A 25,740-nucleotide genomic window follows, 5' to 3' on the forward strand; every position below is an offset into this window, starting at 1 on the left:
GGGGTTTCCTTGTGTGTAACCAGAGCTTGCTTTCACGGCACCTCTGGGTGGGTTCACACCACCCATCTTTATGCTGACAATTGATCGCAAATCATTTGTGCCCCTCAGGGACGTTCCCATCAGATGATCGCCCTTAAACCAGCTGGGTGGCGTCATTCTAATCTGTGACACACGGGGTGGCTGTGAATTGGAATCAACCAGAAAGCAATGGGTTTGGCTTTGGGGTTTATAATACGTGAGTGGAGACTCAGGAATTGAACAGCTTCTAAAACGCATCTTATTAGTGCTACCACTTGCAATTTCTTCATACTGAGTTTCACTTGTCTTTGGTGAATGTTGCCTCCTCTTTTAAAAAGGCTGTAGCAGACTTGTAGTTCCTAAAACCTGGAGGAGAAGACACCCCCCAACCCAGGCCGCGCCATGTTCCGGATGGTTCTAGAAGCTCCCCGACGGTTACTGAAGGAAGGGAGAGAGTCCCGGCAGCTGGTGCTGCTGGTGGTATTTGTTGCCCTGCTGTTGGATAACATGCTGCTGACTGTGGTGGGTACGTTCAGGGGTCTTTGTGTTGAGGGTTAATTTAATTTAGTTTGGGCCCCAGTAGACAGGATAAGCACCCTGCTAGATTCCAGCAATGGACAGACTTGAGACATATCCGTTCTATACTCAAATATACATAGAGGTTGCTGGAGGTTGAGGGAGGGAGTGGGAAACAGAGCCTGAAGCTTCCCAGGCATTGCTAAAAGGTCCCAGGAGTTCGCAGAGAAGGCGTTTCAGAGAGTATCTGGTCAGAAAAGAGGATGGGCTGGTACTAGAACTGGGTCATCCTCTGCTTCCTCCCTGTAATATTTCCCTAATTGTCTGAATGATTCTGTTTCCTTCAAGCCGTTGGGCATCTCCCCACTGTTATCTTTCCAGTCTCTCCGCTCCCCAAATCATTCTTCATACTGGAAATACAACTCCTGATCCAAACCTGCCTATCTAGTGTTTCATTTCTGCAAAGCGCCACTGTTTGTGAGCTGAGAGTCCACTGATTTTGACATTAAGTCATGCCAATGATGTAATTGGTACTAACATGTTATTCCACCTGACCAAGACGTAAGTTTTAAAGATGAATCTTCCTGAGGCAAGTTATAAATCCGATATATGGTTGGGTTTTAGGAACTTGGAAACGAGTTGAGATCCAGTGGCCTCTGACCTGTGGTGATCCCACGGGTATCAGAGTGGAAGTGGGCTCCATATGGGCTTCCAGGGGGACTTTTTCAAAAGCAGATCACCAGGCCTTTCTTTGGAGGCACCTCTGGGTGGGCAGGACTCTCCAAACTTTTGCTTAGCAGCTGTGCATGGGAACCATTTATACCACCCAACGAATCCTGGGGAATTTTAGGCAATGGGATAATTTGTGCAGGCCCAGTCTTCTGGCTGGCTTCCACTTATACCACTTAGATACTTTCTTGAACATAAAAAGGGGCCTCATAGAAGCATCCCAGTACCCATAGCGGAATAAAGACAATGTTGTTTTAGCCTTCATCTCTTATCCTTCTTGACTTTCAGTGCCCATTGTGCCCACCTTCCTATACGTCACAGAATTCAGACCAGTCAATGCTTCTCAGCGCCTGGGCCCGGCCATGACTCCCCAGCACGCCCTCAGCTCGTCTACCTTTTCCACCATCTTCTCCTTCTTTGATAACAGCACCGTGGCCCTTGAAGAAAGTGGGCCTGGTGCCTGGATGAATGGTACACCTGGCACCCCACCACCTCCAGCCCCCGACGCTCTCTCAGCACACACACAAAACTGCTTGCAAGGCACGGACTTCTTGGAGGAAGAGAACACACGAGTTGGGATTCTGTTTGCGTCAAAGGCTCTGATGCAACTTCTGGTCAACCCATTTGTGGGGCCTCTCACTAACAGGTATCTCATTGGGCACAAAGGCCCACAGTGTACTTAAGGACCCAGGGACCAGAGGATGGACGGAGATTTCATAGAGGTGGTTAGGAGGGGGGGAAGGAGGACCAGTGCCTTGTTGGGTCCCCCGGGGAGTTAGCTACTTGGAAAGCTGGTAACTTGAAAGGATCACATGGTATTGAGGATGTGCCCTGGCCTCCAAATTGCCTTAGTGATGCCATGCGGACTGGTTGCCATGAAGAGAACCAGTGAGCAAGCCCAAGCTGTAAACATGGATTCAACAATACGAGGACGGGAGGGGGCAGCTGTATCGCAATCCCGAGCACTGGTTTTCTACTAGTGGTCGCTGAGACTGTCCTGCTGTTCCACAGGGATACACAGTGTGACGAGGTTATCCTTCTGGGAAAGATTATGTTGTCCTGGGACGATGGGTACAATTGTACATTTGCTTGCTTGCTTGCGTTCAATCTTGCTCCCTCCCATCTTGCCATCTGCATTCAGAGACATGTTTTACCAGGCTCCCAACTGCATTCTGTTCCCACTTGCTTTACAAACTAGAACCCAAGTGTATGAATGGCTATTCAAATGGACTCTTCTTCTTTTTTTGAATTCCCTTTTAGGATTGGATATCACATCCCCATGTTTGCTGGCTTTGTTATCATGTTCTTCTCCACAATTAGTAAGTAGTTGGCTTCCCCCCTTTCCTTCCTTCACTGGCTACCTTTGATTTTTGTCATGCGCACTCTATTCCCTTGGTAGAGGCAGTTTCTCAAACAGCAGCTAGGCATTTAAATGGCCTGTGACCTTTAATTTAAATGTGTTCCTTTTTTTGTTTTGGGGACCAAAGAATCGAGCAGTAGTCGAGCTTCCAAGGTTGGCCTGTCTGTCTAGTTGGAATTTATCTCTTTGGCTACAGGAGAACTTAGGCTTCTCTTCCTTCAGCTGGGAAAACATCAAGACAATTTTAATGTGTCTTCTACTAGATTGTGTGTGTGCACATAGCAATACTTTTGGGGGTGAATTTAATAAAAACTGCTCGCAGCAGAGGCCACATGACTAGATATGGAAAGGCAAAGAGCACCTAATAAAGAATACAGCTGGACAATAGCAACTGGAAAATTCCAAAATATGTACTGCCTTCAAGTGAAGAACTTTAAAGGTTATGGCTTAGGAAAGTAAATTTGCTAAGGAAACAAGAAAGAGAAAGTCAAATAGCCTATTCAGTATCTGCTAAATTTTCCTAATAAAACCGAGATGTTATAAGAATAGTAAGTAAGAAAAATAAACCTGGAAACTGACCTTGAGAAGTAAAAGATGAAGAAATGAATAAGGAGGGGCGTCTAGTTTGGGAAAGCACCCTGCAGACCTGTCTTCGGCTCCTGAGAGCTCTGGTGATTCTCTTCTCCCCAACAATATACATCCTCCCTCTTGTTTTACTTGCTGCCTTTCTGCCATGTACTTGTTTTTTTTCTATTCTTCTTATCCAAGCTTTCTTCCCTCCCAGCAGAGGACTTGATGCCTATCAACAATGTTGAACGTGAATTTGTTCCAGACAAGGCTGAAAGGATGAACAGTTCAGGGGCTTGAGATATTAAGTTCTCTTGGCTGAGCATAACAGTTTATTTGTGAACATTCTAACCAAATCACAAGGAATGAGGAACTTCAATAGAGATACTCTTTAACTCGTAGAAGCTCAGACTATCCTAAATAGGACATTGAAAATGATCAAGGTGTTCTCTTTCACTTAAAATTCATTCCCAAAGACTTTATGGTACACAAATACTATGCTTTGATGACAGTGTTCACTGAGAACACATATAGAACTTAAAGACACAATTATGGCTATCCAGGAGTTTGTGAAGCTTGTCTGGGGAGACCTGGTGAGCACCCCGAGAAAGACGATAATGCAGATTGTGTGCTAATAACTCTCTGCCATCCACTTGATGCCAACCCACAGTAACCCTATAGGACAGGGTGGAACTGCCCCTGTGAGTTTCCAAGACTAACTCTTTGCAGGAGTAGAAAGTTCCATATTTCTCCCTCAGAGCCACTGGTGGTTTAAAACTTCGGACTTTCCAGTAAGCAAGCCAACACATAACCACTATGCCACCTGGGCTCATGGTGAAGTGGGTTACGTATTGACTTCAAACCATAAAGTCAGTGGTTCAGGACCCGAGCTGCTCCTTGAGAGAAAAAGGAGATTTCTTCCTCCCATGAAGCATTTCTTGGAAACCCACAGGAGCAGGTCTAGTTTGTCCTCGAGGGTCACTATGAGTCAGTGGACTCAATGGCGAACTGTGCTCTGTTGGGCCCTAACTTCTTTACTACCAAGGCCCTTGTCCACTATTTCTAATTTCAGCCAAGAACTCAAGGGTTTGAATTTGTTTTCTTTTCTACCCAATTGTTTTTATTAAGCAATGAAAGTTGTTTTCAAGAAGTAACCAGTGTTGCTATGCAGTTTTCCATTTCTAGCACAAAGCAAACACATTTGGTATTTAGCATATCCTAAATAGCATGTACAAGTCTCCTCTAGGCAGTTTTAAATATTATGAAAAAGTTGCTGATAGAATGAATACTATGAAACAAATAGATACCTGGGACCTCCTAAAAGCTAAATATTTATATGTTCATCAAAAGATTTTATCAAAAGAATAAAGAAAAACTTACAGACTGGAAAAATATTTGGGGATACCATAACTGATAAGCTCCTAAGATCTAAAATATATAGAAAACTTATATAACAAGATTAAAAAGAAAATCACCTAATCATAGGCTAAGAAAAATACACAAGCAGATATTTCATCAAAGAAGATATTCAGAAGGCCAACAGACACAGGGGAGCAGTGTCACATCCCTCTCTCTGATGAAAACCACAACCGAGGACTGAGGAACGGCCTGGTACCACTACCCACTCTTCTAGTCAAGCCGCAGTAGATGGAGCCCAACCAACCTTCGAATGCCTAAGAAAGAAATAAAAACCAGACCTATTAGACTGGGTCCAATGGACGATACCCCGAAATGATCTCTCTGAGATATTTTTCAAACCATGAATTAAAACAAATTCCAGAGGCCATCTTGTAGATAAATAACAAATTGGTTTAAAACAAATGATTATCACGCACAAGTACTATTCTGTACCAAAAAAAAAAAATCACAATTAGATCAGATGGTAAGCAGTAACTTGTGAACAAATATGAGAAGGGGCAGGAAGCTTGGTTAATGGAAACGACACCAGAAGGGAAATAATGAGAAGGTTCCCTCATTCTGAAGAATGTAACTCATGACATTGAACAAGTTGTATAGAAATGGTTGAATAGGCACCTAAACGGCTGTTAAAATTTCAAGGACACACAATAAAATATAATTTTAAAAGGAGAAGAAAAGCTGTCGGTACTATTACTGCCTAAAAGGTCCCCAAGCTTCAAATAACCCATACTAGAATTAATAGATACGTGGTGATCCATTCAGGGTTGCAAAGTGAAAGGGACAATACTTTGTTCTTTCTTCAAAGGGTGACAAATCATTCCATTTTCCCCGGGGCTTCTCCAGGTGCAGAACTTTTGGTTCTAAAACTGGGAAATTCCTGGGCAAGCAGGGAGAAGTTGGTCACAGGATTTGCAAAGATCTAAGGTTAGTCGATCTTGAATAGATCAGAAACCAGAAATCCGGAGCGAGGGCACTGGAGTCAGAAAAAGAGAAACTCAGAATGTGCCCGCTTAGGAGACAATGAGGGGTTCGGGGAGACCCTGTCGGGAAGTCATGGGAGAAGATTATAAACACAACCATATAATCTGTAAAGAAGGAGGGACGTGGCTAGACTTCTGCTGACCCAGACACGTTGGCAGTGCATTTTTCTCTGTAGGAGTCATTGTTTTGAAATTGTAGGTGTGCTGTGTCTAGACTCAAGTGTTTACCTTCAGAACCCTGTAATTTAGTTCTTGATACAAACTAACGACCTGCTTGGTAATTTGTTTCATGTATGAGGGGCATCAAAAAGTTTGTGGAAACAGAATGGAAAAACAATGTATTTCCTCCCCACAAGCTTTGTGAAGCCTCCTGGCATGTTAGTCTCTAATACCCCGAATCTCGTCAAGGGTGTGAACTAAGTGCTTTCCTTGTTTCATATCTCCTATAGAGTCTAACACAGCTGCATCTGATTGTTACTTCACAAATACCGCTGGTCACATTTGCCGAAAGATCCCCAATATTAAGCCAAGGGGAAGGCTCTATGGGATCACAAGATAGTACTTCTATTCTTATGCTTATAGCCCTTCAGGTGCGAGGGGCACCCACCTGGGTGTTGTGTCTGGAGGTTTGGAAGTCCTTTAAGGACCACCGCCTAGCCCTGAGTATTGAACTCTGCTGTAGGCAGCGTTCATTCCAGTGCCCAGTGAAAAACATGGGGAGAGTCACCCTTCCATCAACAGTGGGGTGACTTGGTTTTTGCCGAAGTGGTTTCTGAGTCTTCAGGCTAATTACAAAGTGGGGGTGGGGTGAGGATAAGGAAGAACACCCCAAACAAGGAGCAGATAGCGTGCTTTTAGCCAACATACGCCGAATGCTTCGTGTCTGTCATAACGTGGGCCTGTTTTCTGGTGGCTAGGGGAGCAGGGGGGGCGGGGGTGGAAGGGAAAGTGCTTACTTGACCATTCACCCCGTTCTCTCTGCACAGTGTTTGCTTTTTCTGGTACCTACGCTCTCCTCTTTGTGGCCAGAACTCTTCAGGGCATTGGATCTTCATTTTCATCTGTTGCAGGTAACGCTGGTGTCCTCCAAATGCACACATGGGGAGTTCGTGCACACGCACGGAAAACACACACACACACACACACACACACACACACACACACACACACACACACCTCTTACCCAAAACGATCTTTGGGTTCCCTGAGAAGTGTTTGTGGCAACTAATGAAAATATCATCCTAGTTTAAGTAGGATTTGTGGCTCAGAAACCAGGGAAACGAAGCATTGCTGACAAGGTCCTGTCACTCCAAGCCTCACACAATGCCCTCTGGTGGGGTTCAGAGACAGCTAGCTCGGGCAGAGCAAGGCTAGAGCAAGAAAGTCGGCCTGGTCTTTCCTTTGTGCCTCTCTTAACATTTAGCAAAGTACTGCCGTATGCATGATTTCATTTAGTCCCATGAAGTCTATTGCCTGTGTTTTCCTCATAAACACATGTGTCTGAGAGGGCTTAAGTGACTTGGCTAAAATTACACAGTGAGGCGTGGTGAGCACCATCTACTCTCTGCTATATCCCAGTGGCTTTTCACCACTCAGCCTGTGTTCTCCTCTAGGGGCTCAGCACTGGTCAAGCTGCCCCTTGGGGTATTAAATAGAACAGTGCTGTGTGTTCGGTGTTTTTCTTCCCATAACTCCCCATACTCCATTGTTTAAGGGAAACGTGCTGGGGAAGTCACAAAATGATATAAAATATAATTGGAAACTAGTATTCTGTGTATACTATTAGTATAATTGGAAAACAGTATTCTGTGTATACTATTAGTATAAAATAATTAGAAAGTAGTATTCTGTGTATACTATTAGTATAATATAATTGGAAAATAGTATCCTTCCAGAGGCCTTGGCTCTTCTAAGTCCTTCAATATTCTAAAAAAAAAAGGAATGAGCAATTTGAGAGTTTGGAGGTCCACATTTAAAACATGTTTCTCATAAAGTTTTATAAAACCCCTTAAATGGAAACTCTAAGATACACCAGGACAAGGACCAAGGGCTCTATCAGAGGGCAGATAGAGTGCTTTCATATGCTAACTCCATCTGTCATTCTCTCTTCAGGTCTTGGAATGCTGGCAAGTGTCTACAAGGATGACTGTGAGAGGGGACGTGCCATGGGAATAGCCTTGGGAGGCCTGGCTTTGGGAGTCCTGGGTAGGTGGCAGCTGTTCCTAGATCTGTTCAGGAGGGCAGGATACTACTGCACATTCTCCGAAGATGACCCTGAAGGCAAATGTTCCCAAGGCCACATAAAATAAGAGTGTTCCTCCCCTCCCTGCTCCAATACTGATCTGAGTCCGTTGCAGGCACCTAGGATAGGCAAAATCTACCCCACCCAACATATGATTCACATACAAAAAACCTATTTTTTTCTAAGAGGCACAGAAACCACAACTTCTGACATAAGTGACCACTGTCCATTTCACTTCTGTCTCTGTGCACAACCAAGGCCTTGCACACGAGAGTGCACTGCTTACCAGCTCTAGCACTAAGCACAGTACAGATTGATCCTTACCACCACTCTGTGAGACAGAAAGAACTACTGCCCTCATTGTAGACATGAGGACAAGAAAGGTTAAATAAGTTTATCATTTGTTCTCCCCTTTGGTCTATTTTTAAATTGTTCTGGTTTTTATTATTTTCTGTTATCTTTTCAACTGGGATTTTCTATGCTTTATTTTGCTATTGATATCAGGGTTTTTAATTTTTAAAATAGTTTTGTACTTGAATTGTACTTTTGTACTTTGATTTTCTGTAAATAAATCCAGGAGAGGTAAATCCATAGGAAGAGTAACTGGATTAATAGTTTCCTGTTGGGCAAGGGAGGTGGGGAAACTAATAATGAGAAGGAGGAGGAGAAAATGGTCTAAAACGGATTGTAGGGATGATTGCTCAACTTTGAAAATATGTTTAAATTCTTGAGCTATATGATATGTGGATTGTATTCCAATGAAACTGGTAAAATAATAATAACAACCAAAGGTTAAATGGCCCAGGCAACAGGATACAGGCTCTGATTTCCAAACTGCCAATCACTGGGTAATACTTTCTTTGAAAAAATAGTTCATACTTTTAAATTGGATTCATTATTTTTTCTTAATGAGATATTGCCATTTTCTATAGTTTTTAGAGATTAGTGCCTTGTCTGTATTGTTACCAAAGGTTCTCTCTGCCCCTCCCCTCCCCTGTGTGTAGATTCTCCTTTTACTCTTTTGATGAAATCTTTCGATGTATGCAGTGACTTAATTTTAATACATCTAAGTCATCTATTTTATCTTCTGTGCGTTCTTTCTCCATTACGTTGGATAGTAGGTCAGTGAGCTGTAAGAGGGCCCTTGAGTTTGTCCTCATTTTCTCACTGATGACCTTTATAGCTTTGGGATTTACTTTCAGGTCTTTGATCCATCTTGGGCCCATTTCTGTCCATGATGCCAATGGAGATCCAGTTTTGTCTGCACCATTTGTCAAAGAGACTGTCTCTTTCCCATATAATATCTCTTTGTCTTGGTTAATGATTAGTTGTCTGTCAGTAGATGGGTTTATTTCTGAGTTTTCTCTTCTGTTCCATTGCTCTGTGAACTAAAATTGTACCAGTAACAGGCCCTTTTGACTACTGTGGCTGTGTAATAAGTGTTGAGGTCAGAGAGTGAGAGTCTTCCTAGTTTGTTCTTCTTCTTAAGAAGTGATTTGTGTTGTCCTTGATGCATGGATGGATGTATGGATTGTGATAACAGTTGTATGAGCCCCCAATAAAATGATTTTTAAAAAGAAGTTATTTGTGGATCCTTGGTCTCTTCTTCTCCATATAAAGTTAGTAATTCATTTTTCTATTTCATTAAAGAATGGAGTTGGGATTTAGATCAGAAAGGACACACATTTTTTTCTTTTTAAAGATTTATTGTGAATTGGGCGAAGGTTTGAGCAGATCCTAAGTTTAGTGATTTGTTCACATTCTGTTTCACCTCATGCATTGCAATCCTCTTGATGTAACGTCACCCATCCCACTCTTCTCTTCTTTTCCAACCCTCCTGAACTTTGTCCTTGAGTAAATGCTGCCCCCTAATCCCAAATGGTCAATTATTCTAAGGTGTGCATAGTGTTATTGCTCCCTTTATAGACCTTATATCGTTTGGCTGAAAGTTGAGCCACAGGGGATTAGTGCAGTTCCACCTTGAAGGTTCCACCAGTCTGTATCCAACCAGCACATCTGGTCAAGTTCATGTGATTACATTTCGTTTCACATTTTCCTCCTACTCTCTCCAGGACTAGTTAATGAGGACATGCACTTTTGCTGAGCATTTATTACATTCCAGACACTACCCTAGAGTGTTAGGAATACAAATCAAGGTTTTTCAGACATAGTCTGTGCCCTTTAGAAGATTACAAGCTAATTAAGGAGATAAGACAGAGGCACCTGAATTTAAGATGAATAAAAACACCAAAAGTTTCTTTCCTGGCCCACGCTCTATCCCCTTATCCCCACAGGTAGGAGAGGAGCCAACAACCTTTCTCTTTGTTAATATCCATTCATCCAAAGACCCAAGCTAAAACTTTGGTTTGGCCAGGTGTTTTTTTTTTTTGATCACCATTCACTTCCTCATGAATAACAAGCTCATCATATCTTCTGAAGCTCGTCCTCAAGGTCAGATCGCCATCATATCGAACTCAGAATATGGTGCTACCCTCCTGCCGGATCGCTTGTGCATCCCCGTCTTGTCTGTAGTGCTAAGCCCAGAGCGGTGGTTTCTTCTCTTCCAAAAATCAGCTATGTTTTCCCCCCACCCACACGACCAAGCAGCCACATCAACAGGATGTACAGATCCCTTTGCTATTCAGCCTCAACCATCCCAACCTCTACTCTCCCCGTCCCAAATCCCTGCTTCCGTTACAGCAGCACTGACTTTCTTTTCTTGACTCTCTAGCTTCCCTCTCTTGGATGGCACCTCTGGGTTTATCACACGCGCCTCTTTCCTTTGCAGGGTTGCTCACTTTGGCAAAGTCTTTCTGGCTCCCTGGGGTTTCTCACTCAGTTCGCTGTGGAATGTGCACGTTCACTCTTGCTCTTTCATCGAGTGGCGTAATCATTGTGCGCTTGCTCTGCTCAGTCACATACATATTTCTTCCACTAGAAGTTGAGCTCCTTATGTGCAGAGACTAGATCTCCCTTTCTGAATTCCCAGAATGGGGATGTGGGAGCTCCTAGAAGCCCTAGCTATTGTTGTTAGCTGCCATCAAGTTAGCTTGGCAGCCCATGGGGACTCCATGTGCAACAGGAGGACATTTTACCTGGTCCTGCATGCTCTCCATAATCATTGGTATGTTCAAGTCCATGGCTGTGGCCACTGTGTTTTCAGTGTCTTCCAATGTGAGACCTCGTCTCCTAGCACTGTATCAGACAATAGTTTTTTTTGTGATTCTCCCTCTCTCTCTCTCTCTCTTTTTTTAGTGCTTTAGTCTTGTTTGGTAGTGAAGCTAAGCATTTTTCATTTCCCAATCTTTCTCCCCGCCAAACCATTTTATTAGGAGCTAATCCAGACATCATATCATTCTATAGTTCAATCACATCAAGCAGTGTTAGACATTCGATAGCACCATCAGTTTCAAAACCGTTTCTTTTATTGTGAGTCTTAGAGGTTTCATTGACTTACGTTATGACATGGACTTCCAGGTGTTTTCCTAGTCTGCCTTCATCTGGAAAAACTAAAGAACTCACTGGCATCTGACTCATAGCAACCCTGCAGGACAGGGTCGATCCACCCCTGTGAGTTTCTGAGACTGTAACTCTTGATAGGAGTAGAAAGCCTGGTCTTTCTCTCGAGGAGTGGCTGGTGGTTTTGAACTGCTGGCCTTGTGCTGAGCAACCCAACGTGTAACCACTAACATGGGTGCTGTTCTGGTATTTGAAACGCTGGCGTCATGTGTTCAGTTTCATAGCAACGTATAAAGGACCACAGGACAACACATTGAGATGAGCGAGGGAGTAGACCTGGCAGCCTCCAGTACTCAATCTCGCTGTCATCCCCACATAATGAATGAATGAATCAGGTTAATTAGCATTATTTCTCCAAACCATGTGAAAATAATTTGTTCACATCATTCCTTTGGCCTTTAATATGTTTACCACTTGGTAAGTCTACACTGCTTGCGAGTCGGCCCTCAAATTTGCCTTTGGTTTCTCCTTTGTGTTGTCAGTGGGTGCTCCCTTTGGAAGTGTGATGTACGAGTTTGTTGGGAAGTCTGCTCCCTTCCTCATCTTGGCCTTCCTGGCAGTACTGGATGGAGGTAAGCCCTCATCAGAGGCTACTGTGTGGGTAACAACCTAGTTCAAAACCCAGGTCATGCTGTAGGATCTGGATTAGCATTGGGAGGGTGGTGTGGGCATGTTTTCATGCATCAAGGACTGCCCCACCCCAAGAGAGAAGGGAGATATGCAAGGAGTTGGATAAGTGCTAGTGTTAGCAGGCTGGTCGTTATATGAGCCCCCCACCAATCAGTGGGAAAACTAAGCTGTCTCCCTCTGTCTTTCTTAGCACTACAATTCTGCATTCTACAGCCCTCAAAAGTCTCCCCAGAGGTAAGTACACAGCAAACTTTGTCGCTAAGAGATATAGAGAATGGCTATGTACAGGGAACGAAGCATCGCTAGAACATCCATAGTACAAAAGGTAAAGGAAGTAAAATAAGAGAAAGTGAGAACTGTCCCTGGGTTCCCAGAGAAAGTTACTGTAAAAATGGTTTGGTGGCATCAGAGAGCCTCGAACTTCTGCGGGAGAGAGGAGAATCGAGAGCAACACCAACCCAAGGTTGATTCCTATGAAGCAGAGGTCCGCTCTATCTCTACGCTCCAAAACAGCTCTTACCACAATCCATGCATCCATCCATGTGTCAAGCACATTTGTGCATATGTTGCCATTATCATTTTCAAAATATTTGCTTTCTACTTGAGCCCTTGGTATCTATCAGCTTCTCATTTTTTCTCCCCCCTCCCTCCCTCCTGAAACCTTGATAATTTATAAATTATTATAATTTTTTATGCCTTACAATGACCGATTCTCCCTTCACACACTTTTATGTTGTCTATTCCTCAGGGAGGGGGCTATATGTAGATCATTGTGATCAGTTCCCCCATCCCCCCCCCCACCTTCCCCTCTTGATATCACTACTCTCATTATTGGTCCTGAGGGGTTTATCTGTCCTGGATTCCCTGTGTGTTTCAGCTCTTATATGTACCAGTGTACATCTTCTGGTCTAGCCATATTTGTAAGGTAGACTTGGGATCATGATAGTGGGGGGAGGAAGCATTAAAGAACTAGAGGAAAGTTGTGGGTTTAATCAGCGCTATATTGCACTCTGACTGGCTCGTCTCTTCCTTGTGACACTTCTGTAAGGGGATGGTCTAATTGTCTACAGATGGACTTTGGGTCTCCACTCTGCACTCCTCCTTGTTCACATTGATATTTTTTTTGTTCTGGGTCTTTGATGCCTGATACTTGATCCCATCAACACCACTCTCCAAACTTTTAACAAATTCTGATACCAACTGTCCCTCCCTCCCCACTCCAACCATAGTATCCTCTGCTGGGTTCAATAATTCATTGTAATGGTCACACAGAACTCACGTCACAGACCATATTCACTGGATTATTCAGGAAGTAGCAGTTTAAAAATCAGAATTAGGAATGACCCAGGATACATCAGCACATTCCCAGCCACCTCCATAGGCTAGCCTCCTGCTGGCCTGTAACTCCTCAGCCCCAGCCCCAGTCCTGCTCTGGCAAGTGTTCACACAGCTGTGTCATAGCGCCCGGGGCACCCTACTCCAGCAGGAAGCCTCTGGCCTCAGGATGCAGTTCTCTCTCTTTGTGGTTCCCCAGGGTAACCGCCTTGCTCTGTGCGCCAGGAAGCCACTCTGTGGTCGGTTTTCCGTTGGTCTCCTGGTTCTCCTGCTCCCGTTTATCTGCCATGGTTTCTTGCTACTTTTCAGTGTCTTGGGTGTTACAACATTTTCTGTCTCTTGGGAAGTGTCACATTACCCAGAAAGTGAGGCACAAACAGGCTTATTTGCGCTTATTAACTTAGTGAAGAGTTTCACATTTTCCACCACATCAAAGAGTCTGCTTTAGCTATGGCTGGCATCCCCCCCAACCCCCACTTTCCTATAGAATGAAAGTCTCCAAGTGTTTGTTCTCTGTGTTCTCCAGAGTGTCAAGGGAACCCCACTCTTCACACTTCTCAAGGACCCTTATATCCTGGTGGCTGCAGGTAAGCAGGTGCTGCCCATCCTTTGGTCTGGGAGAGGCTGGGCTTCTTCAGGCCAGGGCTGGGTGGCTCACAGAGGGAATGGTTGTCTGTCTCAAAGGCTCCATCTGCTTTGCCAACATGGGGGTGGCCATGCTGGAGCCCACCCTGCCCATCTGGATGCTGAAAACCATGTGCTCCCCTGAGTGGCAGCTGGGTAAGTTTGCACTCGGGCTTGGGGAGGAGGTAGGAGTTTGGGCCCTTTCTCAGGTCACCAGGAAATATCCGCAGATTGAGGTCATCGGAGTCACAGAGGACAATGTGCTTCCGGCATAGGATTAACTTCCATGCCCCCATCTATGAACCAAGGTGGAGGAGGGTGTTCTCAGAAAGGCGGCCTAAGAAAGGGTAGGGTAGGAGAAGAGAAGGCAAAGGTGGGGAGAGGGGTGGGTGGGAGACCACTCACCCAGGGCTGAGGAATTTGAGCCCAAAGACTCATGTTTTAATTTCAGCTCAGTTGATTAGCCATGTAAACTTGGGTCAGTCACAACATTTCTGAACATCATGTTTCCCATCCCTAAAATGGTCATCAAAATAATATCTATCTCAAAGGGTGGCTCGTTAGAAGATAAAAAATGCCAGGATGCACATGTGGCGATGCTTTGTAACATGTAGGATATCAGGCCACAGCGCCATGAGCCATTCCCATGTCTCTCTCACATTGTCTAGATTACTCTGGCTGCCATGTTCCCTCCAAGGAGGAGCTGATAGAGTTTGGATGTTTCCTCTGCCTTTGCCTAGAGAAGGTGCTGGCTTCTGTAGGAGGTGCGGGAGAGCTCTGGGCATCAGGGTGGAGGCCTCCATGCTCCGCTGTCCCTTGGAGGGGGAGACTACGTGGCTTCTTCCCTTTCCAGGAAGCCGGAGGAAAGGGGACAGCAGAGAAGGCTACGTGCAAATCACCCAGTCGCTGCTAGGAGGCCGGGTTTATGAGGTCAGAGGGGGAGCTGATAAGGAACAAATATAGCTCAGCACGCAATACAAAGCACTAAATCTAATTTTCTAGGAGACCATTCTAAGCAAGGCTCCCGGGTGCTCTCCCAGCCCCAAATCAAATTTTCCTCAGCTGCAGCTTTCTCTGAGCATGGTGATTAATTGAATTAGCCAATGTTCAGAGCCTCTGCTCGCACACAGCCTCTGCCCACAAGGCCCTGGCCACAGAGGCTCTTGGTGCAGAAGGGCAACCACAGAGTAGAGGATGGTCACTCTCAGCCATCGTGTCAGATGTTATCCACATTCTCAATAGTGACCTGGGCCTCGGATTGAGGCTACTGAAGAAAGGGCGTTTGGCTATCAAATCAGGACACTTGGCATAAGTCTTGGTCTCTGGCATCTTTTACAACATTTTGGGTCCTATCAGTGAATGATGCTGCTCTGACTGGTCAGGTGACCACACTTGGGAAGCCATGCTCCCAACGAACGCCTCTCAAGGTTATTGGAAGGAGCAAAGGCAAGGAGGCTTTTGAGAGTGATACATGATTTGATTGAACACCTTGTGGCCTGAGCACAGGAAAACAGTTTGGGCTTTGGAAACAGGTCCACATGAGGTTAAATCCTGACTGCGCCACTTGCTGGTTGAGGCCTTGGGAAAATCATTTAACATCTTCGGATGCACTTTGTTTTTGGTGAAGCTGGAAACACTTCCAGAGCTGTTCTGGGGATCAGACCCCTGTGTTCTAAAGGAATCAGCACGGTGCAAGGACGCGAGGCCAGAGATGGCTAATACAAATAGCTCTTGGTCCTGCTTTCTTAATTACTTTTGCCGCCATCATTTCCATACAAACTAGGTGCAATCCTTCACCCCTTCGAGATATGCTGTGGAGGGGAAAGTATGTATCTATAGACACACAGTCAGGACACCTATTGGATATAAAATGCCACCAAAATGCGGCTAAGCCATAACCAACACTCAAGAACAAACCACGTGGATTAAAGAAAGTCTCCTTCAGGAAATCCACATGCCTCAAAGGGGAGAGGCACCTAGGAAGCTATGTCTAATTCCAAACACCACAGGAACAGTCAATTTACCACAGCCTCTAGATTTTGTAAAAGCAATGGACCAGAAACAAATGTGTCCAGGTTGAGACGGATTGTTACCCCATCCTGATGAACTGGACAAACACACTAGGGTATACTTCCGCTTCACTCAGTAGAAGAGAATATTAAAAACAAACAAGCCATCCGCCAGTGACTGGCAAGTTGTTTGCTTTTGGTTTGATAGTTTTAGTCCTGATTGTTTATATCAGGCACCATTGCTTCCTCTAGGCACAGCGAGGCATGGAAATGGTTGGGGAGACCCAAATACACTCAGAGCTGATGCCAAGAAGTTCCTATGCCAAAGCCTTTTACGCCACCAGACTCACCCCCCCCCCCACCGGGTCATGGAAAGCACTTGACTTTGGGATAACGAGGTCTGGATTCAAGCCACTGTCAGCCACGAGTGATGATGAAATAATCCAGGGCAGTTTTCACAGGGCAGCCGCTCTGTGCCAGGCATGGGAGCAACATGCCTGATCGCATCTAATCCCCCCAGTCAGGCTGCACCCCACGCCCACCCCGTCAGGGTGATTATAATCCTCGTATTCCACAGGCTTCTTCATCTGAAAGTCTCCCCTTGTCCTTTCGAATCCAGACCCTCGGACCCCCCTGTCCTTATCAGCAAGTGACTGCATGCTCTTCGCCGAGCACCGCATGTTTTTTGCCTCAACACCAGAATGCTTCACAAGGGAGCCCTCTTGATGCATGCACGTCCTTCGTTCCTTTGCCCTTGGCTCTCCACTGCTGCTGCGGCAACGTTTATTCTCTGCTCCCTTCCTCAGATTCCGACTCCGAGGATGGTCATGTCATTTGATTATTAGCCCCCCAGCACCTCTTGCCCACCTCTCCTCATTGTCATCCTCTACCACCTCTGGGCTGAAGGCTGTCGTCGTTTGACTTTGTCCTCCTTCACCTCTGTTTCTCTCACCATGTCGGTGACTTCACTGTCTAGTTGAATAGCACTGTGAGCATTTGGACTGCACATTTCCTTAATCTACTGTCTTGCAATAGTCTTTTATTCTTCCCTATATCATCCAATCAATTCTTTGGCCATACCCTTGACTTCCATATCACCTTTAATTAGTCACCTCTGCTGAAATAGCAATTTTAAGTAGTCTGGTTATCTGCTTACATGTTTCCTGCACAGAAAATATCCTAATCCCTCACATCAATCATTTTTGGTCATACAAGATCACCAACACATTGGCTCCATTTGGTTTTCTATGTCTATCACTACTCGTGTCCTCAATGACCTCTTCACTGAGCTTGGAATTCATGGGCCACCGTTCAGCTCGTTCCTTTGTAAGCACCGTGAGCTTCCTTTGCCTCCCTCGCCCTCTGGCGTGGTCACCTGGAAAAATTTTGACCCTGAGTCAAACCTATCTGGTGGTTTATTGCTGGTCATACGTCAGCAGCTGAATGGAGTTGTAGAAAAACACAATCAGCCTGTTGGCCTCAGTACCTTTAGGGTCACATACTTGAAGTGAGTGTTCACACTCCAACATTCCTTCTATTCATAATCCCCTTTCCCATTCTCCCAAACTACCGCTTGGCCTTTCTTTTCAATGTCATTCTCCTGTGCCATCTCACACCTTTACCTTCATCATTATGCTGTCTTTGTTTCGGTTTCATTGAGAAAACAAAGGAACACACATTTCCCCATGACTTTCTTCCATGTACTTGCACCCATGTTCATGGACTCCTCCTTTGCCTTAACTCCAATTATGGCTGATACATCCCAGCTCCTAGCAAAGGCCAACCTTTCTTTGCCTTCTGAATGTCATCCTCTCTCACCTACTTCTTGGACTGTTCCTTGTCATCATTGTCAATTTTCATATTTTGGAAATCCCAAGGTGCTATCTCTCCTAGGAGATCCCATCCATTCCCATGACTTTAAGAGCCACATATCACCTAGTGGGTCCAAAATTTACAGATCTGTATGTGGCCTCTCCTTAAACTTCTAAACTTGTTTATCCAACTGACTGACAGTTCCAATCTCTTCTTCATATGTAATAGACATTTCAGTCCTATCATATTGCCCCCAAACTCTTTCCTCTTCCTCCTGCTCTCTCTACACACATATAATTGTAAATGTAAACATAAATAAATACATATAAACATATACACGCATATATGTATAGCCTTAGCCATTTGATCAACCAAGACAAAGAATTACCTTTTTCTATACAATTTTCTACATGATGACTATATCTACACACACCCAATCCAACAGAAAATGACCCTAACTCTACCTTCCAAAGCAAACTCACTGCCATTAAGACCATCTGAGACAGTACCTCTTTACTGGGATGGGTTCCTAACGGGGTAGTGGATTATGCTTTGTGGTGCTAAGTGCCAGCTCAGCAGGTGGGAGTGCCAGCCTCTCCTGAGGAGATGGAACAGGGTTTTCAGTAAACAATTACAAGGGCATTTCTTCTCTGTCCTCTGGGGGTTCTATGAGTTGTAATTGACTCAATAGCAGTGAATTTGAGGCTTTAAAATTTAATTTTGTTTATCTTCCAAACATCTTTCATTTGGTCCACATCTCTCCATACGGACTCCTAACTGAGGAACTATCACTCTTCTGTATTTTGCAAATGACCCCTTCGCTTCCACTCTTCACCCATGAATCCATTATTCTGAACGCGACACAGAGGCTTCAGAACATATAAGTAAGTCAGGCCCCTGCAAACATCCCATTGCACATGGAGTAATTCCCCATTATTTTCCTGGATCTTCATCTTCGGCCACCTTACACTTTGTTCATTTCACTTAAGCCACACAGACATCCTTTCTACACATAAGAAAAAACTTGCCTCGTTCATCATAAAGGTCTCTATATTTGCATGAATTGTTTTTTGTGTTTGAAATTCTGTCCATTAAAGTCTAAGGTTAACTATTACCTTTTCAGAATGACCTCCTACCAAGACTAAGGCAGCCAGCCCTTTTGCGCCTATGTCAAAGCATCATGTTAAATTCCATTCACAGAACTTACAAGTTTTCAAGATTATCCCTTCTATTTATTTGTCTATTTGCTTATTGTTTGTCTCAATCTCCTGGAATGTAAACTCCTAGGATCTTATCTCCCCTGTATTCCCTTTTATCTCCCCTTTATTCCTAGTTCCCAGATGCATAACACATGGTAAACGTTTTTTAGCACGGACGCATGGATGGATGAATGGCTAAATGGGTGGATAGATGGATGAGTATATGAACGAATGAGTGAATAAATCAGTGAGATTCAGAGGAGATAATTGTCAAAGCACACATACTCACAAGTAGCTAAGTTGCTATTTGAACCCAGAACTATGTAACCCCAAAGCCCATGTATCTAAACTACTTTGATGTTATGAAGCCAAACAAAATGCCAGGGCTTCAATTGATGAAAAGCTACTATCTATCTATCTATCTATCTATCTATCTATCTATCTATCTATCTATCTATCTTATTAAAAGGATGGTTTCAATTCATTGACCTCTGGGTTATGGTGTTGTTGCACGCTTCTGTTGTGCTGCTCTGTTGCTCCTCATTGTAACCTGCATGGTATTAATAATAACTTTGTTTTTCTCGGATGTGGAAACCCAAGCTGAGAATAGTTTAGTGACTTATTGAAGGGAAGGTCACAGCGCTGGTAACTAGGAGGGCAGATTCCAGGAGGTTTATCTTTCTCTAAAGCTCATGCTCCTTGGCTGATAGTCAAGGGTATACTATGTATGAGAATGAGTCATTCAAACCCTGCCTCAGGAAGCTTCAGGGAAACCAGAAGCATATTAACTATACTGAAGCTGAATACGGTCTTAACTTTAGGGAAAGCAGAGGTATAGGTCCTTGTGACAAATGCTTTGGGTTGGCCCAAGCATAACAAAACCAATAAATAAATGTGGGTTGGGGATCATTGAAGGTAACATAGGAACCTCCCTGTCTTTTAGAAGATAAGGGATCATAAATAAAATCGGTGCATGTCCTAAAGTAGAGGTCTGTGTCCTTCTACAGGTCTGGCTTTCTTGCCTGGCAGTCTGTCCTACCTCATTGGTACCAACCTCTTTGGTGTGTTGGCTAACAAGATGGGCCGGTATGTAGCCTGGGGAAGCAGAGGAGGGCTTGGAGGGCATCCCTGAAGCTCGCATGAGGAACAGCTTCTTGGAAACGGAAAGTTTAGGACACGTACACACCGATAGTCTCCATACGGACTACTAACACACTGGGTAGATGGCAAAGGCCATATAGAGGAAGGATTGTCCTGTGCTGATTAGGAGGCAGTAGAAGTTGAGGAAACCGTTTTGCTTTAAACTCCAGGAGCTTTCTGTGCAGGAAGGGATATAAGATCACTCCGTAGGGAACATGCATGGGGGGAGGATAGGCAAAACCGATCATTCATCACTGTACGTGTCAGAGATGTGTGTTGGGGAGTCGGGGGAGTCATTTTCAAACTGTTCCCTGGAGCTCTTAAGGACTGCCCAGAAGAACCTCAGAGGCTACCAGGGGGAGGACTGGGGGCTGAAGCTACATCTGGATTCTATTTCTCTACTAGAATCAAAGAATTTTTATTTTAATCTCTGAAGTTATTTCCTTTTTTTAATGTAAAAATTACTGCTAGATCAGCGAAGGGAAGAAGCTCGACACACTTATGGGTCTTGCAATGGGTCTTGAAGAAAATAAAACATGAATAGGTTGGACATAGCATCAAGAGGATGTAGGCTGAACTGGAAGACAGCATGGATTCAGTTTGGGGGCTACTCCCAGGGGTCAAGTACTTTCTGGGTCAGATGATTCATATTCTGAAGCAAAAAGGACTGTATCTCTCCTTTATCTGCCATAAGAGGAGATATGGGGCCAAGGAAGAGATGAGGGGAAAGAAAAGGGAGGGAAAGAGTAGACATAGATACAGCCTGGCCATGTTGAGATGAAATCATCTTTTCCTAAGTGTTTTCTTGAGTAATGGGTGATGGGACTGAGCATTGCCAATGGTGAAGGGGATGGGGGGGGGCAGGTGGAAGGGATGCCTCCCACATCTTTACCTGATGGTGGTTTGTTGCCTCCAGGTGGCTGTGCTCTCTGGTTGGGATGGTGGTCGTAGGTGCCAGCTTGCTCTGTGTAAGTATGACAAAGACGAGGTGAATGAAAGGAGTAGGGGGTGAGAGACCTAGGCATGTAAGAACCACTTTGTTTTAAACGAGTAAAGGATTGACTTGGAAATGACTCTCAGAAAGATCATTTCTGTTTGGTTTGGAGTTAGTGTCTAGGTAGATGCTAATGGTTGAAATTGGGATCCATCTGAGAAGAGGAGCAGGAGGAAGAGGAGAAGGAGAAAGAGAGCGACAGGGCTATTGGAGTCAGAGCTCTGAGCAGTAATATGTGGTGGTATCTGCTTCTGGAGTCACCAATACTGTGCTTGGTAAGACTTCATTTACTCTTCTCATCCTGACGATACCAAAACCAAACCAACCAACCAACCAACCAACCAACCAACCAACCAACCAACCAACCAACCCCTCTGACATGCAGCTGATACTGACTAGTAGTGACCCTCCAGAGAGGTCAGAGTAGAATTGCTCCATAGGGTTTTGGAGTCGGTACATCTTTATGGAAGCTGACTGGTTTACTTCATCTTTATCCAGTAAGTTTGAACTGCTAGGCTTTGAGTTATCAGTCCAAATGCCAAAACAAAACAAAAAGCACCCAACAAATTCAATGCCATCAAGTTGATACCAACTCACAGAGACCCATAAGATAGAGTTGAACTGCCCCTGTGAGTTTCTGAGACGGTCACACTTTACAGAAGTAGACAGCCCCATCTTCCTCCCTCTGATTGGCTCGTGGCTTCAAACTGTTCACCTTAAGGATCACAACCTAATTTGTAACAACTACACCCCCAAGGCTCCCCCCACCCTGCTAGTGCCCCATAAATCACCAGGGACCCACCAGAGGATCTGTGCCCGAGTCTCTAACTTCAGAGTGTTTAGGAGAAGAAAGAAGTCAATTTTCATTTCAAGATCCCTCCTTAAAGATCTCTGAGACTTTTCTTTTCCCTCTCTGATCTTTTGTATCCTCTCTGGTATAGGGAGGATTCTAATCTCACCTTGTCTCAAAGGGCTATTAAGATGATCCTTACAAACCTTGAGATCAGTGTCTGGGACATTATTAAGATAATCCTCGTAAACCCTGAGTCCTCAGTGAATTTCAGACAACATTATTGACGAAATATAAGCAGCCCTTGAGAAAAGTCACACCTGGAATTTTCATTAGTCACCAACATCGAAATAATATGTGCAGCCAGTGAGGGCTGATGATTCCCAGACGAGGGCAAAGACTCACTGAGTGTGTTGGGTGGCAGAAGGGGCAGATGCCCAGGGAGCATGGGAAAAAAGCCTCCAGCATTGGCCTGGGAGGAAAAGGAGAATGAGTTTCACAGGTGTGTGTGTGTCATGCCATCCAGACAACGAAGCCAGCGCCTCCACCTAATGGATAATTAATTGGTTGTTGGCTTCCATTCTCTCCATCTTCTTGTTCCAACAGCAATGATATTAGGGGTATAAATAGATCATTTGAAGGACGTTGTTGATGGATGAGAATCAACTCCACTCTGTGAAGACTGAGGACAACAGAGTATACTTGGGTTTTGAGGTGTGGGCTGAAAAAGGGGCACATTCACCATTTCCCATAAAATGACCCCGTCTGTGGTGCCATGTAGCTGACTCGGGGGGGGGTGTGTGTCAAACCTTATCCTGGGATTTTCACCCAAATGTTACCAATCTTAGTTTTACAAATGTAAAATGAAGCGAAGATGCTCCTTTGTAGGGGAGGTGTGACCCTTCAAAGAGAATGCACATGGCACACAGCACGTGCCTAACAGACAGAGTTCATGTGAGAGTCATTTGAGCATTCTCCCACGATGAGCCAAGTGGACTTCTGAAAGCTTCCTTCTCCTCCCTGCAGGTTCCTCTGGCTCACAATATCGTTGGCCTCATTGGCCCCGTTGCAGGGCTTGGCTTTGCCATAGGTAAGCAGTGCCCTTAGGAAAACAAAGGTCTGAGGGCAGATGCATTCCTCCCCCTTTCCCCATCCGAGCAGGTGGGGGGCAACAGAAGGCACAGGAGTGTGGCTGGTGAACATGTGGGGAGATGGGCCTATAGCTCCCCCACGAAACGGGTGTCCTTGCTGAGAGGGTCAGGTAAAGACGTAGAGTGAACGAAGCAGGAGGAGAGGGCAACATGCAAGGAGCAGAGAGGGAGCTGTGGGTACTGAAGTCTGACAAGGTTCTGTTTGCTCTGACCACAGGCATGGTGGATTCTTCTATGATGCCCATCATGGGACACCTGGTAGATCTGCGTCACACCTCTGTCTATGGGAGTGTCTATGCCATTGCTGATGTGGCTTTCTGCCTGGGCTTTGCAGTAGGTATGTTGGGGGGCGATTGGGACATGGGACTGGTCCTGGTTTGTGTTAGTTGGACGTGGAACTAGAAGGCTGATCACCCGAAGGTTTGGGGGAGAGTTGACTTGGGCATGCTTTGGATTGCCCTATTGGGGGAGCATGTCCTACATGTGTCATTTGGCTGAAGAAACACTGGCCAGTCTGATTTCTTCTTCATAGGCCCATCCACTGGGGGCGCCATTGTGCAGGCCGTCGGCTTTCCCTGGCTCATGGTCATCATTGGGGTTGTGAACATCCTCTACGCACCTCTCTGCTACTACCTCCGGAGTCCCCCAGCCAAGGAGGAGAAGCTCGTAAGGGGCTCCCACTCCCGCCCCTCCCAAAATATTTACTCCTCTGTTTCTTTTCATAGCCTCTCTCATCCTTTTCCATTTGCTGTTCTTACTTCTCCCTCTATTGATAGTCTAGCTACTTCACAATATGTTCGGATCCCTGTTTCATCTGTATCTTTTCTTTTTACCTTTCTCCACCCACTCACCCTACAAAACTGCCTCCTCCCTTACACTGGGGCTCTAAGAAAGGACATTAATTAGAGCAGGGAAATGGCAAGTTCATAAAGAACTGGGGACAGGGACCACCCAAAGTACCCTGTCACTGCTGCAGTTTCCAGCTGGGAGAATTACCAAACGATGTCTCCTTCAAATGGGTAGAATTTTACTCCATGAATTCACACCTGGCAATATTCTGACCAGGTCATCCTGTAAAAAAAACAAAAACAAAAAACCAAACCAAATGAACAAAAAACCACCCAAGAGCAAACAATAATGCGTGATGTTAGTTAACAAGGTACCTTCCACTTCCTGTAGCATGAGCCTCCAAGGACCTGGTTGGTTTGGGGATCGAGAAGATAAGAAAGTCAGGGAAGGGTACTAAGGCAGGTGCCTCTACTCTAACTTGCATTGTGAGGACTCAATTAACACCACCTCAGCTGATTGCCCTCACAAAGGATTAGGAAGCTTGGATGGGTTGTTGGTGTCCATTATGTAGACAAAGGGTCCAGCGCTTGCATTGTGAGACTTTACTGAGCAAGTGGGGACTCAAAGAGGGGAGACCAGAAGCATCGCCTGTGTTTTCTCTTCCTGCCTCTTTTTGCAGGCAATTCTGAGCCAGGAATGCCCAATGGAAACCAGGATGTATGCAACCCAGAAGCCCACAAAGGAATTTCCCCTGGGGGAAGACAGCGATGAGGAGCCTGACAGTGAGCAGTAGCAGCCGCAGGTGGTTCCTGCTCCGGTACTTGGGAGGCTTCAACCTCAACCCGGATCAGTCAGCTCATCTGGCTTCACTTCTCCCTGCTCTGCGTGCGAGGCTCCTTCCCAGCCTTCCCTGCCCTTAGTCTGGGCTCACCTGTGTAACCATGGCTTTCCCCTCCTCTCTTTGAAGTCTATCTCTTGTGGGTGGACAGGCTGCTTGCAGCTGTGACAGGTTCTGCAAGGGATGATTCATTTCCTGCCACTGGCTGTGAGCACATTGTGCCTCTTCACCTAGCAGGGCCACCAGCAGGTCTAACTTTTCTTGGGCACCTTCCAAATGGATTCTAAGGATTCTAGCCTCTGACCCTCCATATGGCCCTCCCTAGACATTCGTGTCCTTAATTTGCCAATTAAAAAAAAAAGAAGAAGGTTTGGGCCGGGTTTCTCTGAGTTGCGTGGCTTTTGTGTGGGTAAATGCAGCTGCTAAAGGGATTTGTCCTCAGTGGGCGGGCTTTCCTCCTTCCTTCATTGTTAACTGGGAAGGGAAAGTGGGCTGCCTCTCTTGTGCTGCATTCTCCTGATTTCCCCTGTGTGTGTCTCCCTTCCCCCGGGCTCTTGGACGCTTAGAAATAAATCTGAGGAGAAGTCAGGCCAGACAATCTAGTAAGCATACGGTTCCAGGGGGAAAGAGAAGACGGTTGCCTGGAACTCTCAGCTGTGCATTTCCTGAGACATGGGTCATAACGCGGCATTGTTCACACTCGCTCATTAATGAGTACGTTATTGCCTGATTCAGACACGGCCCACCAGGAGCTCTTGTACAGCAAAGTGAGTGCGTGGACAAATACAGTAGCTAGTATAATGTTTAGGACATGTGGCTAGCATCTGCAAGCATCGATTGTTGAGTGAGAGGGTTTTAAAGAGGCGGGAGATATGCTCTCCGTCCTTAAGCAGCTTCCCCTCTGGGTGGGGAAACAAGATGTAAACATTATTTTAAAGGTAGCAGTCTTGAACATGAGCACAGACTGTTCAGGAGCAGGGAGACAGTGCTTGTGCGGGGAACAACGGCCCAGGCAGACAAGAGGCAGGAGTGGAGAGACTCCCAGGAGGGTCTGTGCATCAGGTCAAGGCGTTCACACT

General features: G+C 45.2%; 1 protein-coding gene across 4 annotated transcripts; it reads left to right on the forward strand.

The window, feature by feature from the left end:
- The first annotated feature begins 420 nt into the window (after window positions 1-420).
- On the forward strand, window positions 421-24,616 carry SLC18A1 (solute carrier family 18 member A1). Of its 4 annotated transcripts, XM_075555734.1 has the most exons (15): window positions 421-544; window positions 1,552-1,909; window positions 2,524-2,582; window positions 6,576-6,659; window positions 7,702-7,794; window positions 11,833-11,922; window positions 12,171-12,214; window positions 13,842-13,902; window positions 14,000-14,095; window positions 19,967-20,045; window positions 21,016-21,067; window positions 22,910-22,973; window positions 23,252-23,371; window positions 23,567-23,700; window positions 24,503-24,616. In XM_075555734.1, exons 1-15 carry the CDS (start codon window positions 421-423, stop codon window positions 24,614-24,616), a joined length of 1,572 nt encoding a protein of 523 aa, XP_075411849.1. The 4 variants fall into 4 exon arrangements, with proteins under 4 accessions (XP_075411849.1, XP_075411851.1, XP_075411850.1 ...); XM_075555736.1 differs by lacking the exon at window positions 14,000-14,095; XM_075555735.1 differs by lacking the exon at window positions 6,576-6,659.
- The last annotated feature ends 1,124 nt before the right edge of the window (window positions 24,617-25,740 follow it).

The sequence above is a fragment of the Tenrec ecaudatus genome, chromosome 8 (genome assembly GCF_050624435.1).
Source record: "Tenrec ecaudatus isolate mTenEca1 chromosome 8, mTenEca1.hap1, whole genome shotgun sequence".
In the NCBI taxonomy this organism is placed as follows: Eukaryota; Metazoa; Chordata; class Mammalia; order Afrosoricida; family Tenrecidae; genus Tenrec; species Tenrec ecaudatus.